The sequence below is a fragment of the Alligator sinensis genome, unplaced genomic scaffold (genome assembly GCF_000455745.1).
Source record: "Alligator sinensis unplaced genomic scaffold, ASM45574v1 scaffold1322_1, whole genome shotgun sequence".
NCBI classification, from domain to species: Eukaryota; Metazoa; Chordata; order Crocodylia; family Alligatoridae; genus Alligator; species Alligator sinensis.
The window spans coordinates 1,515,888-1,535,057 of NW_005842116.1; the positions used below are offsets into that span (position 1 = coordinate 1,515,888).

At 42.4% G+C, this 19,170-nt stretch overlaps 2 protein-coding genes across 3 annotated transcripts; both read left to right on the top strand.

Moving 5' to 3' along the window:
• The first annotated feature begins 38 nt into the window (after positions 1 to 38).
• On the top strand, positions 39 to 16,185 carry RBBP5 (RB binding protein 5, histone lysine methyltransferase complex subunit). Of its 2 annotated transcripts, none has more exons than XM_014520443.2 (13): positions 39 to 195; positions 901 to 1,073; positions 1,647 to 1,787; positions 2,309 to 2,471; positions 3,850 to 3,959; positions 4,732 to 4,851; positions 5,010 to 5,163; positions 5,263 to 5,334; positions 5,964 to 6,081; positions 7,233 to 7,302; positions 8,082 to 8,311; positions 9,247 to 9,441; positions 13,510 to 16,185. In XM_014520443.2, exons 2-13 carry the CDS (start codon positions 931 to 933, stop codon positions 13,533 to 13,535), a joined length of 1,542 nt encoding a protein of 513 aa, XP_014375929.1. In that variant the 5' UTR covers positions 39 to 195; positions 901 to 930; the 3' UTR covers positions 13,536 to 16,185. The 2 variants fall into 2 exon arrangements, with proteins under 2 accessions (XP_014375929.1, XP_025061279.1); XM_025205494.1 differs by having other exon boundaries at positions 9,247 to 9,324.
• Positions 16,186 to 18,088: 1,903 nt separating this feature from the next.
• Positions 18,089 to 18,883, top strand: TMEM81 (transmembrane protein 81). The gene has a single exon (XM_006024796.1). The coding sequence runs from the start codon at positions 18,089 to 18,091 to the stop codon at positions 18,881 to 18,883; it is 795 nt and encodes a 264-aa protein (XP_006024858.1).
• The last annotated feature ends 287 nt before the right edge of the window (positions 18,884 to 19,170 follow it).

Consider the following 19,170-nt stretch of genomic DNA (forward strand, 5'->3'; position numbering starts at 1 on the left):
GTGCAGCGTCGTAATGAGTCCCCCGCTCCGCTCCCCCCTATAACGAAGCCGAGTGACATGAGCGTTACAGCCGAACAGCGCTCGGTGGGAGGGGGGGCGCGGCCTGTACCTCTAGGCTTGAACACCTAAGAGTTTTCCGTCCCTAACGGCTCCTTATGTTTCGTTGCAGAGTCGTTTGGGCAGAACTACCCCGAGGTAAATGCCTTTTCCGGCCTGTGTCGGGCCTTGCGAATGGATCGGGTTGGTCTTCGCGTCCCCTCGACAGCGTTCAGCAATAAAAACCGCGACCCCCCCCGGTGCAAAACAGCCACCGCAACAGGGCTGCGCTTCCCCCGAGGAGGGCTTGTTCCCCTGGCCCATCCGCCCCCCAAAATGAGGGCGCGACAAGAGCGCGGGCAGGTGCTGTCTGTAAGCAGCCCGGTGTAGCCGAGGAGAGACGGACGAGCGTTTCCTCGGGGCCGAAGGATGGTTTGTTTATTCGGCGCGTCGAGAAAAACCGGAATTAATCCGGCGGCAGGTTGATTCGACGATTTTTGGACGGGGACAACCGTCGAGAATCCAGATCGTTCTTTCCAATTTCCTTCGTTTAAAAAAAAAAAAAAAAAAAGAACGTTAATTTAAATATTATTTCGCCGTTTCTTGTTTTTGTTTCGGCTTGGGAAAGGAGAAATTGAAACACGCTTTCCTAATTAAAGTTGTTAAAATGGAATGGGTTTTAAAAACTCCTTTTTAAAAGCCACTTTCCTCCTGATTATTGGGGATAAAACCGGCGGGGATGTTCCTTGTCACCCCGATCACCCGTCCTTAGAGCGGCTGACCCTTAGCCCTCCTCATTTAGAAGGGGATAGATTCAAAAGTTTATTTTCGAACCGTCTCTTTTTTGTCCTGGTTTATTTCCAGGAAGCCGATGGGACACTGGACTGCATTAGCATGGCTCTCACGTGCACCTTTAATCGGTGGGGCACGCTGCTTGCGGTCGGCTGCAACGACGGACGCATCGTCATTTGGGACTTCTTGACAAGAGGCATAGCAAAAATCATAAGTGCTCATATCCACCCTGTCTGCTCTTTATGGTAAGGAATTTCACACAAGCGTTTGAATGGGGTGTAAGAAACTGTAGTGCCGGATTCTCTGTTATAAGTCATAAATTAACCTTAACATACTTTTTACTCCGTCCAGGAAGAGCACGCACCAACCGCTGACACGTCCTGAGCCTGACGAAGGGTTTTTGAACCCGAAAGCTTGCTTAATAACTTTTCTCCAACTATTTGGGTTGGTCTAATAAAAGATATCAGATTCACCCAAGGAAACTTGTCTGCCTATATCCTTAGACCAACACGGCTACAACCCAAACCCCTGCAACCTTAACATACTGCACTAGCGCTGATAAGTTATGGTATAACCGAGCATTTCATAGGATCTAATCCTATAAGTGAGTTTCAAAGACATTATATATATATATATGCTCAGGCTGTTGAAGGTGTACGCAGCTGTCCAGCGGACTAACAGATTTGCTGCTGTAGCTGATGATTCTCACAGATCACGTCCGCTCTCAGAGATCATCTCAGCTAGGTTTTGGTGACATAGGTTTTGTGTATGTGTTTAAACATAAACTCAGTGACTAAGTCTCTCTCTTTCCTCGCTAGCTGGAGCCGAGATGGCCACAAGTTGGTGAGTGCTTCAACTGATAACATTGTATCACAGTGGGATGTTCTGTCCGGAGACTGTGACCAGAGGTTTCGGTTCCCTTCGCCCATCCTGAAAGTGCAGTACCATCCTCGAGACCAGTAAGTTCCGTGGAAAATGCTTTCGTCCACAGCTTTAATGGGCTGATCAAATACTCTCTTCAGTGTTGTTTTATAATCTAAGAAAACATGCTTATTAGGTTCTGTAAAACGAAAGGATGGTGTTCAGCTGCAGCATGAACCCTGCATAACAGAATTGCAATAAAACCAAGCTTTTGGGGACAGAAATAAAAGGTAGGAGGAATAAGCAGATTTGTTTTTTAACTCTTCAGAATTGTAATTCCTGATTTTCAGGATGTTTCCTACTGGGAAAGTGCTAAATCAAGAAAAGGCTTAACTCCTACCTCTTGCATACCAGCCTCTGGCTTCTTTACTATTCATTCCATCCAGGAAGAGCACACACCGAGTGCAGGTGCTTCCTCAGCCTGACCAAGGGTATTTAAACCCGAAAGCTTGCTAAGAAGAACTTTTCCAGCTATTGAGTTGGTTTAATAAAAGAGATCAGATTTGCCTAAAGAACCTTTGTCTGCCTAAGTCCGACCTCTTCCCTTTTTCCTCTGCAGGAACAGAGTTTTGGTATGTCCTATGAAATCTGCACCCGTGATGCTAACGCTTTCAGACTCCAAACACGTTGTTCTCCCCGTGGATGATGATTCCGATTTGAATGTGGTAGCATCTTTTGATAGGCGAGGGGAATATATTTACACCGGCAATGCAAAGGGAAAGGTGAGACCTTGTTGTGCTGGATGAGTTAGCCTTAACGCATTTCCCTTTTAGGGAGGCTGACCCTTCTGTGAGTGAAGCCCTTTGTTTTAATGTGTGAATGAGGCCCAGGAGAACCTCTTGAAGCGTTACTGCACTGACCTAGCCTGGTAAAGTGTTTTAACTGACTGGGATCTATGGATGGAAAAGTGATTTTGAAGAGCTAAGTATTCAAATAGCTGTTGTTTTTCACAAGGTTTATGGGAGTGTGTTTTTCCCCTAGCATACAAACAGACGATTTGAAAAGAAGGGCTGCAGGCATGCAACTTTAGCAGAAGAACGCAGAGTAATGTACATACACAGATTTAATCCTTAATCCTTGTCCCTTTTTATCCTAATGGGTAAACTGAGTCATAAGTTATGAGTTTTAAGAAGGATTTTAAGAATCAGCGACAGAAACAAAACCCCCAGAAACTTACCCTGAGGGCATGGGCAGATGAACACGTAACCCAGTGGAGCTGGAATGGCCAGATGTGTGGCTGTCCCAAGGTAGGTTGCATAGAAAACAGCTCTTACTGTGCCTTGTCACTAGGTGGCAGAGAAGCAGGCACTAGCCGGTTTGATGGTAGTAAATAACTACTAGGGCTATACGAAGCTTCAGTCCGTGATTTGATTCGGCCCAATTCGGCGACCGAATCTCCAAATCCGAATCGAACTGGGAGACCATACGGCAACTGCCATACTAGCAACTGCCTCAGGATAGTCACACAGATGACATCTAAACTGTTTTAATTTATGCTCATGGTGTTTTACCCCTGATTCTTCTAGGGATAATTTTCCACTAGGTTGGGCAAATTTTATCTGGTTTTGGAATCTGCACTTTGTATCTGCTGCTTTGTTATCATGTAGAACAGCTAGTTACTCCGGTATAAACATGACATCCACGCTGGCCCTACGTCCCATGCTTTGTTGAGATCATTCGTTCTCAGTTGGGGTGCTGCAGCATCCTGGGGCTCCTTGAGATCTTTTCAAGTGTGCCAGGGGGTGCCACATAAGGTTAGCACTGTTATGTGTGTGAACACCTAGACGTGATTCCCAAGATAAACCCAGAGATTTCAAATAGGAATTCATTCTCACCTGTTGTGGTCGTCTTAGGCTCTTTTCAACAGAATCAATGTCCTGTTATTTTTCTGTAGTAAAAAATGAGTGCAAAACAAGAGCTGGCATTTTCCAAGGTGGGGGACCTTGGGCCACATGAGTGCCTTGGGTTTACATAAGCTGAGAACTGCTGATTTAGATTATGTAGCCTCGTGCTAGCCTTATTAGGAGTGGGTGGCGTGCGTACTGAATTGGGAATGGTCATTAAGGAAAACTGATTAATTTCTGTTTGTTTAATTTTCAGATCTTGGTTTTAAAAACGGATACCCAGGATCTGGTTGCTTCTTTCCGAGTAACAACTGGAACCAGCAACACCACAGCTATTAAATCAATCGAGTTTGCTCGGAAAGGAAGGTGAGTGGGAGGTTTGTTCCCAGAAGTGCCACCTTTACAGGTGAACTGAATTGAGGTGAATGGACATATTTCAAAATCAGTTTTAGAATGGGGTCAATTACCAGAGTGTCTTTTAATCTGTGAAGAGACCATCGTTAAAAGTAAACTCTTTCGGAGCCTTTTCTTACCTGCTAGAACTAGAGGTTTGTTGGTCCTGTTGTAAAAACGGATATTTTTCAACAGCTGAAGGACTTCAGCACTTCAAGGCTTGTGTTCTGGTTTATGATTTGTGGTCTTTTGGATAGAATATGCTGAGAACATGCTGTGTACATGTTGCTGTGGCTTCAAAATGAGTTGTTTTTGGGATCATGGCAATTGTAACACAGAAACAAACTCAGAAGAATCTTAGCAACATACACAGCCTCTTGTTATGTAAGGGGGGGAAATCCAGTGGTTAATACATGTCAGAACACTGTATTGATTTAATAGAGTTAGCTTGTCTTAAATGATAACTTCAGGGGTAACTTGAAGAGATCAAATTAATACATGTCTTTTGTGCATGTTTTTTCTTGTTAGCATAGATGTATGCAATTAAAAAAAATGGCTTGTTTATGTGGGGTCCAGCTGTGCCAAGTGTTTGCACTCGGGTATCATCCTTGAGTGGGGATTGTGGGAGCTAAGCAGTTCAGAGGTTTAGGTTTTGTTAAGTTCTGTTTAGAATATTTTTTAGACGTTTATTTAAAGAAATCCTTTTTTTCAAAGTCATGAGCTCTCTGTGTTCTCTCTCCCCCAGCTGCTTTTTAATAAACACTGCTGACCGAATCATCCGTGTGTACGATGGCCGGGAAATCCTAACCTGTGGGCGAGATGGGGAGCCTGAACCCATGCAGAAGCTGCAGGATTTAGTGAACAGGTAGGGAGCAGTAAAGAGAGAGGTGGGCCTGCCTTGAGTTACAGACTTGTGTGTTTGCTGCTACCCAAGAGGACTTCATAACTCATTCCCATCTTGTTTCTTCCACGTGGTACCATTGGTAACTAGGTGCTTTGCTTTGTGAATTCCTTTGCTTACAGGACACCATGGAAGAAGTGCTGTTTCTCTGGGGATGGGGAGTACATTGTGGCAGGATCAGCCCGGCAACATGCCCTGTACATCTGGGAGAAGAGCATTGGGAACCTAGTAAAAATCCTCCATGGCACCAGAGGGGAGCTGTTGCTAGATGTTGCAGTAAGTGCACATTTCCTAAGCTTTGTTTTCTTTCAGTTCTTAAGAATAAGGTGCAAAAAAATAAACTTTTCCTTTTTTCTTCTATCCGAATAAATCTAGTGGCATCCTGTCCGACCCATCATTGCTTCTATTTCCAGCGGTGTTGTGTCCATTTGGGCTCAGAACCAAGTGGTAGGTGTTTTACTGACTCATTTTCCTATAGAAGAGTACCCCGTTAACATCAGCTAACCAGACCGTATTGTGTGTTTTGTCGTGGGATGTTCCAGAGGGTGATTATTTCAATATGTTTTTTAATAAAGTCAGAATTCAGCACTATCTTTTAACTAGATACCTAGTTTTAAGCACACGAGTGACCCCACTGAATGCAAGGGGCTAATATGGTGCTTAAATGCCATGCTTAATAATGCAGGTGTTAGAGTCTGAAATCTGACATTATGGGAACAGAGTCCTTCTGAATTTATTTTTCGGTGATAGCGGATCTGAGAACATAATTGTACAGAAAGGTGGTGAAGCACAGCATGCCTCCCTCGGGCTATGGAAGCCCTTATCAATGAGGGAAGCTATTCCAAGATCTAAAGTAATCAAAATCTAAGAATAGCATGTTTACTTCACAAACTAACTTGGCCAGTTTTTAGACTGCCATGTGAGTGCAGCTGTCAGAGGGGTTGGTCTTGTGATAGTACATGTGGCTTGTGGGATTCTGCTGAAGAGCTACAGCTACTGTATAATTATATAGTTGCCTAAGTGCAGCTCCTTCTTTGTTCACCCAATGTAAATTCTTTCTGAAATGTGTGATGTAGGAAAACTGGAGTGCCTTTGCGCCTGACTTCAAAGAGCTAGATGAAAATGTAGAATATGAAGAGAGGGAGTCTGAGTTTGATATTGAAGATGAAGACAAGAGCGAACCAGAGCAGACAGGTACTATCCAAAGTGTATATGTAACAGAGGGTCTGATTTAGATGTGGCATTTTTATTAAATCACCCCTAGTCTGCATACTTGATTAGAAATGAAAGGGATAGGATAAAAGTGGTATAGCCAGGCCATTGATGGGAAAGCCAGGAGAGTTGAGTGTGTACAAAATTATGAATTTCACTTCAGCTCTCCTTTCTAAGATTTACATTTGACATCCAGCATTTCATGGAAAAAATGACTTTTGCACTTGTGGCTTTTAGCCCATTTAAAATCACATGCCCATGTGCAGACAAACCATTTTCAGTAAACAACCATACTACGAGCTTTGGAGAGGCTAATGCCCAGGAGTGGAACTATTGAATTTAAATCAGTAGCAGCACAGCTTAGCCACTTGGTGGTGCCAACAGTCTTGTAGAGAAGTCAAAGGCTATAATTAAACCAGTAAAGCTAGGAGCTTCCACACTGACGGTAAAACTGTCATCGTTAACAAACGCTGTGCATAAGCTTTGCAGAATATCTAAGATTTGTTGAGTGTCTGGCGTTTTATAATATCCAAGCATAATATTAGTTTTTAATTGTATTATTTTAGTTGCATACAATTTGTTTTCTCAGGTGGGAGATCACTAGATAGGAAGTGGTGAAAATCTGAATTGTTTATCTATTATTGTCACCCAACCCTAATAAAAAAGGCTCATAACTAAGCAGACCAAATGGATTTTTGACACAATACTGTATAATTTTAGCATCCGTCTGCAGTGGGAAAAACTGTGCACTCGTAATAAGCTTCCAGTAGAAAGAATGGTTTGGTTATTAGTATAGGGAAGATCAAACCATTGTCAACCATTACAGGCAGCAACCTGGTGGGAAATGTGCACCTTCGTGGTTTAAAGGGATTCTGTCTTTAATCGTATCAAATCGTTTAGAGGTCATATTCTAAAACACTTGTATTTGTATTCTGACACTTCTGGAAGTAGTACATCATTTAATTGTGATATATTTAAAAAAAAAAAAAAAAAAAGACTGCACCCTTGGGGTTTTTATCTAGTTTCTTAGTTTGGTTATTTTTTTCCTGCTGGACATTTGGGTATCAGCTAACTCTTACTTAGCAGCTCTCTCTTTTTCCTTTGAGTCCATGATTCTCTTTTCCTTTCTGCAGGTGCTGATGCTGCAGAGGACGAGGAGGTGGATGTAACCAGTGTAGATCCCATTGCTGCCTTCTGTAGCAGGTGACTATATTGATTTCGCCCCCCCCAGGCTGTTTCCATTTCTTCCTTTTTAAATCTGCTAGTTTCAGAGTATGTCCATCCTGCCCCAGGGTGGACATACTCTGAAACGAGTGGCATAGCTGCCTTAGAGCAGTGCTGCCTGTGCTCTAACAAATGTTGCTGTGAGGCAGAGACTAGTGACACAAGTGCGTTGGACAAATGGACAATGCAGGTAAAAGGGATTTGCTGCTCATCAACTGCTGTTCTTACCCTGTGGCAAGTGAAATCTATGCTGTAGTAGCTTATCCCTCAGGAAATCAGGGCTAAACTGCTGTGGTTTAGTTTTTATTTGCTGCAGGGGAAGTGTGTACTGTTTTTACCTAGCAGTCTCTACCCCCTTTTATGTTGCCAGAGTTACTTCGTTTATCCATTAAAAAGTGGCTACACTACTTGCAAGTAGGCTTTGTCTCGGTACAGTTCTTTCTAGTACCAGCGTGGGCATCGGAGAGATGCAGTCCCCTGTACGTTCCCATATGAGGGAAGCTGGCATAATCGTTCAGCACAGCTGTGTGCAAGTTATGTCTCTCAGGGATTGCATGCCTTCTCTCCCTGCATTTCCACTTTTCAAATATTTTTTCATACAAGCAATGTGTATTTTTGTTTTCCTGCCCTCTCAGACTGCAGAGTATTCTGAAATGCAGGTCTGTGGCTGCTTTCTACAGAGACGGCTCTTCCTTTATGGATGTGGAGAGGAAGGGTATTAAAGGTGCATGGTTCAAACAATTTTTTGTCTGTTACAGCGATGAAGAACTGGAGGACTCCAAGGCTCTGCTGTACTTACCCATTGCTCCTGAAGTGGAAGACCCAGAGGAAAACCCTTATGGGCCCCCACCTGATGCTGTTCAGACCTCTCTAACAGATGAGGGAATAGGCTCAGAGAAAAAGAGACAGTCTTCATCTGATGGACCGCAGCCACCAAAGAAGAAACCTAAAACGACCAACATCGAACTACAAGGAGTACCCAATGATGGTGAGTGGCATCGGCTGTCATTTTAAGGCCCGTTCTGCTCTGTGGGTTTCACTTTTGCAGTCTTTCCAGCTCCCACCAGTGTGAGGACCAGGAGTTAAATAGTCACTCTCCAATCCTCCTCTTGGTTAATAGTCAAGAAGTGTTATTTTCTTTATAGTAAGTATTGTCACTGCACACCCATATCAAGTTTGTTGTAACATTTTTTTTGAGAAAGAAGCAGAGTCATTCTAAAACAATTGATTCTTGTGCTCTTTGTACTTCATCCAACACTTAACCCACAACAACTAGGTAGGCACAATTAGAACGGCCTTGTCATTAAGAAGCTCACCTCTGCTTATGCTGCTCTGTCCTGCAAAAATGCCAAAATGACATTAGAGCCTTGGCTTACATCAGTGGAAATGCCATATTATATGGCAACAGATCAAAAAAAGATCAAGTCAGATTATATTGGAGTTTTGTGACTGGAACCAGGAGTAGTGAAATAAATTCTTTTTGGTTTTGTGCTGCTACATTTTTTTGCCTCAAAGGATCACATTTTGCTAAAGCAAAATTATTTCTTTGTGGGCAAACACTGACTGCAGCACGTGAGAATGCTTCTCTCCAGCTGCATTAATACTGATCTGTGTTAGAGACTGTGCCACTGAGTCTGCAGCCGCCATTGCCATAATGCTGATCTTCATTTATCTTCACCTCAGGGTCCAGATGGACAGAATGATGGGGGTGGATATTGTCTCACTTCTAGAAAATTACATTAATCAGTCACTTTTATAGGGTTTTCAAATGTTTCCTTTTTACATATACATCCTTTCCTGCGATACTGAAAACGTGAGGAGGAGCAGTGAAGGCTGAGGGAGAAGTGACTTTTCAGTTTACCATTCCAGTGGCTGCAGTTATGCTGACATGAATATTCCAAACACCTCTGTCTCTCTCTGTAGAAGTCCATCCGCTGCTTGGCGTGAAGGGAGATGGTAAATCCAAGAAGAAGCAAGCAGGCAGGCCTAAAGGATCAAAAGGTAAAGAGAAAGATTCTCCATTTAAACCGAAACTCTACAAAGGGGACAGAGGTTCTTTACCTCTGGAAGGAGCAGCGAAGGGTAAAGTGCAGGCGGAGCTGGGACAGCCTTTGACAGGTAAGGACCCAGGGTGAGCGTTGTTGGCTTGCTTGGTGGCCTTGCTTTGTTCAGACCCTGATTTGATAGTCTTAGCACTTTATCTTCCCAAATGGCATTTGCTCACTAAGTGTTTAGCTGCTGTCAAGGAGAGGCAAAATTGTCCTTTTCTTCAAATGTAACTGATTTTATATTCAGCACAGAATGAAAAGGAAACGCAAAATTAATGCATGCAGCTTGTTGCAAATGAAGAACGCAGGTCTTTTCTTAATATCAATTATACAGTATTCCAAAAAAAGCAAAAATAATGGTGGTGCTGTGATTCTTTTCAGTAGCTTGTGTCAGCTCTGGAGTTCATAATAACATTGTTTGCTGGTCACAGAGGCTGTCTCTTGGAAAGGCTGACAGGAAAGAATGGAAATAGTGGAGGATTTTGAAGCTTGCACTATAGCTCTGTGCCATCATTGGTAGTAGTTAACGTGCCAAAGACTCTAAAATTTGTGCAAGCAAATTGTTGAGAAGGGAAAAGCTGCCCTATAATGTAGCTGTTAGCAGTGGCTGCTTTGCATTGCTGAATTTCCGTATTCAGTGCAGAAACGCCTGCATTTTATAGATTCCATTGATTTTCCTGTTGTATTGTATGTCTTGGGGATTATTTTGGGGTTTTGTTTTTTTTTTTCTTTAAATAACTCCCTCTTGTGTAACATTGCTCACCTTACAAGACTTCCCATTCACCATGCCCATACAGATTCTGCATGGAGGAATTTTAGAAGTATTCAGTGGATTTCCAAAAAAAAAAAAGTTGCTGTTGTTGAAGGATTAAGATTTGTCAGTAACTTTCCTTAATGAAAATGTTTACTTTCCCTTTTCTGGGCTTCTTCTAAATGAGCAGTTAAGTAAAGCTCATCTTTTCTTTACTGGATTAGAGCATTATGCCTGTTTGAATGGTTTCTGCTGAATATTGTACCTGTAACTTTCCACTAGATAAAAGCTTCATTTCACTTAAAGAACCAATCCTCCCATGGGGAGATGTGCACCACCATAATCTGGCAGGGGAATGGGAGCTCCATTCAGTAATTTGATTAATAAATGGATACTGAGAAAATACAAGGGCTAGATTTTTGTCTTCCAACTGTGCGGCAACTTCATTAAATTTAGTGGAGTGGAGCTGTGGTAAATGAGGGTGGGATTTGCTGACCCTTGTCTCTTTCTGGTCATTTTGACTGCTGTGCATGGATACAAGCCTGTGTTTGGGGTCTAAGCTACATGGCAATGTCCTTTTCAGATGAAATCAGTTGACCTAAAGAAAGGCCCATGTTTCACACACCTGTCATCTCATTGGAAAACTGCTTTTCCTTTGCTTGCCTGTTTGGAAAGGCTCCGTCAGGTGTGGTATAGGAAAGCATGAGTTGTTCAGTCATGTGATCCTCATTTTCTAACTGTTTGTAAAAGGCATGATGCCCAGACCCTCAGACACGGTGTTATTCGTGTTCAAAAATTTTGCATTTCCTTGAACCCGGCAGCTGCTGATGTGGATTTTATACTGTCCAGATTTAATTTTCCCCACCCCTTCCTTCCCCAGCTGCTGGTCCTACGTTACCTACCTTGCTCATTGTCCTTCCTGCTCTGCTCCTGTTATGTTGCTTGTATTAGTGTTGATAAGTGCTTTTCCTCTGCATATCGAGGGGATGTGATAAAAGAAAAATTGTCATTCTTGCAGGGCAAAAATCTAGACCATTTTTATTACTGCCTATTAGCTGTTTGATATGTTGCACGTTCCTGCCTGAAGTTAAACAAGCCAAAAACAAGCTTGGTGCTATGCAGTGTGGGTGGTGTTGAATGGCTTCAAATGTTAAACTTACTAAAGCAAGGATAGTTTCTCCAAAACTCTCTTTTGATTGTTCAGGTAATTAAGAACCAGGCATTCCTTCTCTTAAAGCAAAAATGTGGTGGTAAGTAATACCTGGTGTCCAGAGATTCTTAACTACTCCAGCAGGCTTCCATTGTACATCCCAATTACACCCACATGTCATTCTGGAGGGATGGGATTCAGTTTCAAGACCAAATTAATACAACAGTTACTGCTTTCTGCATCCTGTTGATCACTTTCTTTTATCACACTGCTAACGAATATGCCTCAATTCACATGGTCATAATAGAAAATGATTGCCCACTGGAAACTTCACTACTGTTTGCAAAACAAACTGAAGTGATTCATTGCTTTTAAAAAACGTACTGCAAGCGCTTACCCTTTGGTTACACCACAGCGTGAAATCCGGCTACCTGCAGCCAAATTGCACTAGTAGCAGGTTTGTTTTTTTTTTTGCTTGCATTTTTTGGCAGATGTTATTTTCGCACAATCCTAGAAGTGTCGTTTTCTTATACGCATTTTTTTGCTGACTCGTCTGAGTCTTTTTTTTGCAGACAGATCACAGTTTATACCCTTCTTGCAGTTTGCAAGCAGCATTACTTCTGGCTTTTCTCCAGCACCTTTTAAAAGAGGTGCCCCCTTCAGTGATTTGAGAGCAGCAGCATTTTAAATGGGCTCCTACTTTGTTGGTTTTTGCACCTCATTTTAGATTCATAGACTTTTAAAGCTAGGTGAGGCTAGCTAGGTGCAGTCTGACATACATGCATAAGTCCATGGGGTTTAGCCTGTTGCTGCTGCTGCTGCTGGGATGTGCATACTTGTGTGGCATGTAGTGGGGAGCAGAGGCGGCTTATTTTTAGATACAATCAGAAAATGTAGTTTCCTAATTTTTAATGAAATAACCGATTAAATAAAAATAGACTTGTTTAAGTTTCCCTGCCAGCTTTAGTAATCTGAAGGACTGTTGTTGTGGGACAGAGCCTTTCTAAGTGTTTATATTTTTTGGTACTAGTAAGGTTTATTTTTTTGGTAAGATTAATGCACGACATGAGTGTTCTGGAACCTGATGGTCGTTAACAGTTCATTAGTATTTCTGCATGGGACTTGTCTTCTATCAGGATCTGCTAGCGCACAGCCCCATACAATCCTATTGACTCAAAGGAACTGCTCTTAGCTCCATGGTATTGGATCCTAAGATCCAATAGATCCAAGGAACGGTGGCTGATGGGAAAAGAGAGTGGTGAGCCAGATTAGGATGGCAAGAGACACCTTGCCCAGAGGGGAGCACGCTCTGCAGGCTTGTAGAAACCATATCATCTTGTAGTGAACAGTGCTCAGACATAGCTACCCTCCATTCTCTTGCTTCCCCTGCATTTATGCCTTGTCTTAAGCAAGCAGGCTTGAGGTTGTCAGTTTATGCCGGGGGAAGGGAGGCATGGTCTCCTACGAACTCAGATGACCTTCCTGTGTTAAATCTTGTCTGCTTGAGCAGACACATTGCATGCACGTAGCAAAGACTAGCATTCCTGTCTCTGCCTTTTCTGAGGGCTGTTAGATCCTTGCAGTGCTGCTTTGTGAAGTAGCCAGTCAGACACTAAAACAGCAATGCAACCTATGCTCTCCTTCTGGAACCTGTTTGCTGCCTTGCTATAATGTAACTTGTCTCTGCACAGGCCAGATGCGTGGGTCCTTGTGCCCACTGCCGATAAATCTCTGCCCCTGTGCTACCTGGTCTGGAAATAAATGCATTTTTCTTCAAGTGGCCCTTACTGCAATGAGTCTCAGCATTAACAAATTGAATTGCCTGGGCTATTATATAGTTCTAGGTTGAAACAATAGAAAAATCCACACCAGTCTTCATTCAAGTGGAACTTGTTGGTTTTTGTTGTGTTGTTCTGAGTTGTATAATTCATTAGTATCCAAAACTTAAACCAGGTAAGTGTGCTCAAACGCAAGCAAAGTGAAAACAGATTTCCATGGGGCTCTGCTTCATATCCATTTACAGACTTTTAAGCACAACTCCAAAATGCCAGATAGCGATATCACCAAAGCGGCATCTGTCACCTTTCTGAAAAGCATCACCTTACCTAGCAGTTTTTCTGTTCTAACCTTTCTTTTTGGCAATGTTACCTAATTTGGTTGCCCCTACTTTCTGGAAATGCCTGTGTCTGAGTCTTGATGATGAAATATTTTTCACCTGTCTCTGATCTCTTTAGCAGGTGGTGCAATCTCAGAACTGTTATGAAGACATTCTGCTTTCCCTTCCTCTGTTCTTTCCATTGCTGGCACCATTAAGTGGAATATGGACAAAGTACTCAGTCAGATAATGGACTGACTTTAATACAGGAACCTGATTGCTCATGGATGCAGGGAGTGACTTTTATAAGAAGTGAATTATGGAAGAGGAAACCGCCTTCATTCCTTCTCTTCAGTCCCCTCTCCCCAAAATAGTGTACGCTATTGACTCAGGACAAAAGATTCACAAGGAAGCTAAGTGGAATGCCTCCTTGTTGACTTGCATAATGTTTCCCCAAGCAAATTGGTCACCACCACACTGCTTTTCTAGGCTGCACACCTGCTTTCGGTTTCTTTCCAATGTTTTACTTTGGGAACTGAAGAACACTGAACACTTTTTTCCCCAGAACCCTGTATCCTGTGCCAGTGTGCCCCATGCTCCATTTCATTTTGGTTACCTGTCTTTTAAGGAGTAAGCTGTTGTATTTTTATTCTTTATCTTCTGTGCTGCCTATGCTACCATACTGTGAACTGTATGGAAAACTGATATTTTCATGCACACACCTCCCCATTGCAGCACCATCACTGGTTGGTTGTCAGGATTTGATACCAGAAATCAGGACAGTCTCTGCAAAAAATGGGTACTTGTTATAGTGATAGATAGGAACTGAGGGCTGCCCCTTCTTTATGAGAGAATTGGAGAAGCGGGGAGGAGGAGGAGTAGAAACCAGAGTAGATAAAAGATCCAAGAAATTGTGTCCTGCTCTTAGGTTGACATGTAAAAGGTAGCATTTTGCTACTTCCTCTCTTTACCTGCGGTGATCGTTCTTTTTCTGTTAAGTCACATCAGATGCCCTGGCTTAGGGAGTTGGCTTTTGTTTTTGTAGATCTGTTCTGGCAACTGGAAAAGAAGTAGAAGCTATCATATATTTGAAAAGTCTTTGGGTATTCTATAGATAAGCAAGCTTTTATTTTCGGTATCCAACACCGTGAACAATAGCCCAGAAAAGTCCATCTTGGAACAATAAAACTAGCCCTTTTTGTCCCCCTGGTGTAATCTTTATGATGCTGTTTTTCTGGGTAAAGAGAACTGGCTGGAGTGTCTCCAAAATCAGCCAGGCTTATTCCTTAACACTTCCATGTTCATTGAATAAATGATATTCGTTCATCCGATTAATATGTAAGCAGCATTGCTAAATTAACTAACGAGTGGATTGGGCACTTGTTCTCATTTGCATTTCACCACACTAGTAGGCAGGAAAAATCCTTCTGCAAACTATTAATGATCCTTAAGGTAAAGGATACCCTACAAATGGCGCATCTGATCTTTCAGTGTGCTGAGTACCCTGAACTCACAGTGAACTCGATGGAGCTGAAGGTTCCTTATATGAAAGGATCAGACCCATGGAGGAATGGAGTATGCATAAATGAACAGCTAATTGAGCTCAATTTGCAGTTGAGTTGGCTTTTGTTTGGTTTGGGAGCGTAGTAATTTGTTTGACACTTATGCTGTTTTTATAAGGTCTAAAATGTTTAATACTTGTAACTGCAATACGGAGTGTCATCACCTCTTATGGTCTCACTTTGTAGGACAAAAGCTGGCAGCCTGGTGTGCTGGGGTGTTGTTATCTAATTCACAACACAGTTCATGCTTTTCTCTTGTAGCAGAGAAACATCAGGTTGCTAAGATGTATACAAGTGGCAGGAAAAATGAAGGTTGATCAGTATTTGCAGCAAGCAACCTTTTTTTCTCAGAAGTGGGTGGACTCCATACACCTGACTTGAAAGTTATCTTTTTTCAGTCCCCGAGTAGGAGAGCACCTATTCTGGCGGAAGTTTAGCAGATAGCATGTCATGGCGAAATGGGAACGCAGTCTTGTTCTCCATCCTTGCCTTCTCAGCAGCTTGCACCTGGTGTGTATCATGATGAGCAGCATGTATGCAACTGGTTTATAATAAAGTTTTCAGTCTTGTTACCTATCGTTTTTCAGACTACTTTAGACTTTCTGTGTAGCTACTTTCATTCATCTCATTTATCTTAGTGAATTCACCTCATGCTTCCCCTCTCCCTTTTAACTTTCAAAAGAGCAGGTATCTGTATTAGTTTGCAGTTGAATATACTTTAAGTAAAGCAGCCAGCAGCAGCATGGGTTTTAAACGTAGGCACTGAAGAAAGACTTTAAATCAGAAGCTTAGGAAAACAAACCAATCTTGGTGCATTTGTTCCTGAAGTGAAGGGCAGTGCATTAACCTGCTTCATCCAATGAAATTATTTTTTATTCCATCCTCACATACACTGTATTCATTTGCTTGCCCATCCTACTCTCTGGACAGCTCATATCTTTCATGCAAACCTATTTTGTCTAAACTACCCATCTGCAGTCTCTCTGAATCCATCACAGGCTGCACAGGCAAAGGCTCTGAAACCTGTTTTACAGCACCTGTATAACCACGGACGCCAGCCTTCACTTCTGTTAAAACTCCACTTCCCCCACCCGTTGTACAGTGTATATGGTTTTTTTTTTCTTCCGTCTTTTATTTCTGTGTCTGTAGTTTTGTATAAAATTGCTCGAGGCTGACTTGTTTGTAGTCATTTCTGAAATATAGCAGCGTTGTTAGCATCTGTGTTTGTAAATAAAGAGGTATGTTTTATTTCTTAAGCTTGGGGGTAATCTCTGCATTTCCTTTTTCTATTATTGTTTATGTTGTGGTAGCACTCGGAAGCCCCATTGTGATGGACGAACACAAGAGACTTCCTGTCCCAAAGGGGTTTGCAGTCGAGTGGGGGTTTTTTCATAATGAACTCGTTTTAAGAAACAAACACAAATCCCTAGCCTGAGAAAAGGTATCCTTGTTCTGCCCAGTGCAAACAGGTGTTTTAAATTTATGCTCCCCTCCATTTGTATGCAGTCCAAGTCTTCCAGGATGGAGAAGCAGAAACTGAAATAGGTCATAAGTAAAAAGTGAAACGAAAATGGGTTTGAGTGTTCAAGTACTCGGACAGCCTGCTGACTATAAACCGTGAGATGGAGACGGTAAGTAGCATTCAATAGCGAACGGTCATTTGGATTGTTTAAACATGCATTCAGTTTTGGTAGTCAAACTGTGTTAGTAAGAGAGATGCAGGTATTTTTTGATGATCTTATGGAAAATAGAAATGTTATTGTAATGTAATCGCAGGCAGTCCTGACCCTTTGTAAAACCCACGCCTGAACTGCTGGCCAGAAATAACCTTTATTTACTGCCCTGTTGTCGCAACAGCATATTGCTCTACCAAGAGTAAATACCGTGTTACTATCTCACAACATGCACTATTTGGCATTCTTATTGCACCTTTCCACGGAGACCATTCAAAATGCTTTGTAAATCATTGTTTTGGACCCCTCCGCTTCCTAAACACCTAAGCTTTGCCACGTTCACGTTGCATAAACTGAAACTTGAAGACTTGTGACTGTTGGCAGAACACATGTTGAGTCGGTAGTCGAATCTGGAACAGAACCTGGAGGACCGTATTCACAACTCAAGTAAATACTTCCTTGGATTTGAATTTAGGATGGTTTGTGCCCACATCTGCTCATGGTGAATCTGACCGTTCCCCCTGAGCCCCCTATCAGTTTTACCCTAATGCTGACACTTGGCTCAGATTAGGGCACTCTGGCTTTACTTAGCTCCGGATTTTAATATATTTCAGTCCTTCGGGAGTTTTCATCCAGCACCATTTAAGGTGCTTTCTTGGATGTGTGCAACATTCTGTGTTCAGTCATTCTACCTAATGAAACATGGGGTTATGACATCATAATAATTTCACAGCAGAATACCAGTGTCGCAGAACATCAGCTGAGCCATGGGAGGGAGGTCAAAAACTTGAGTCGGCCTTCCTTCATATACAAAATATCCAGTGTCCTTTTAGATAGAAGACAGCCTAAAACGTAAGTGATGGCGTTGACACGCTCCAATTTGCCTTAAACATCTGATGCTCTGATGACACTTGAGATCAAAAGGTTATCTTTATGATTTTGGAGAGCCGTGGCATGCTTTTAATTTTCACGGTACCAATACACACGGCAGTACTCCAAGCATAGATGGTATGTATAATTTTCCTTAAGTTTTATTGGCATTCAGTTGGAGTTTCAAGATTGTATTATGGACCTTGCCTTATGGTTTGGGGTTACAGCAATTCAGCAACAATATTATTTACAGCAAATGTTCTTTTAAAATGCCTTTTAAGTTGTTCCCTTTCCCTAAGAATTTATTTATTTATTTGGTCAAAGGGATGCTTGTTGCTAGAGTTTATTCTCTTCTAAATGGGCAAATAACGTAGAAATTAGAACCCATGGGGGGAACATCAGTCTGCCTATTAATAGGTGACATTTTCTTCAGCAGTGTCATACTTCAGTTCAAGCCTTTGATCTTGGAGGATTTTTTGTACCTGGGGAATTAGATCACAAAGCCAACTGAAATTTTAGAAATACTTGATTGAACCTTCATAAAGAATGATTTACCTTTGCTGGACTACTCAAAGCCAGTGGCTTAGACGTGGTCTATAAACTTGACTACTGTGCTATGAAGACCTCAAAAAGCAGCTTCATCCTTGGGACATTCACGTTTGCTTTCTGCCTGCCTTCGGCAGTTTCTCTCGAGACTGTTACCATCCCAGAGAAGCTCAAGTCAGCTATGGTTAAAGTCTCTGTCAGCACCACATCCTGCAGTGTCACCTGTGGGCTAGGCTTCAAGGTGGAGGAAATGTGTGAGATTGGTTCTGATGGGGAAAGGAGGCACTGTACCTTTCGCAGGTCAGACTGTCTGACCAGCTGGATCTGTGGATTACTCCACTTCACTGTTCGTGTTGGTAAACCATTTGAGCTTAGCTGCCTGACTTCTGAGATGATTGGCGTTGGTAGCCAGGCCTTTATCTACACCTGGAGGCTTGCCAGAGGCATTATCACCACAAATGACATGCTTTTCAAGTCTATCAAGACCCCTAGTTATGTCATCAAACTTTCCCCTGCCAAGGAATCTGATGCAGGGACTTACCGATGTGACGTGCAGCTGATGAAGACGTTCAAGCTGGTCAAGAGGATCTATTTTGGGCTCCGGGTGATCCCTACTGACTTAATAGAGCTGAACTTCTACAAATCCTTGACCCTGGAACAGAAACTTGCGGAATATAAAAAGGAAGGAAACGGAGGGAACGGCACCAGTTTCCTGTCACAATGGCAGCAGGACTCCTGGCAAAGAAGGGCCTCGTTTGTGTTCCTGGTAGGGATTGGAAGTGGGGTAACAGCAGGTATCTTGGTGGGTGCGGTCGTCTTCTTTTTGCTAAAGGCTCGCAGAAAAAACGAAGTCAGAGAGGGATGAGTTGCATTTAAATTTTGCTTACTTCAGAAGGATAGCTTAGTATTAGTATTTCATACTGCTGTTGGACTGGTTTCTTTTGGATAAATTTTGCTTTAGGTATTAAAGCAACAACATAATCTTGGATCATGGTGGCTTTTGGGTTCAAGAGCCTTAAGCAACATGGATCTTTCACTTTCAGGAGAGTCGATCAAGTTGAGTTGTCAAACCTTTTATTTTTCATCTGCCTTTACAATAGTTCACACGGACTCTGCCCAGGACTGGGGTTCACTGTGGCGTAGGCACTGTGC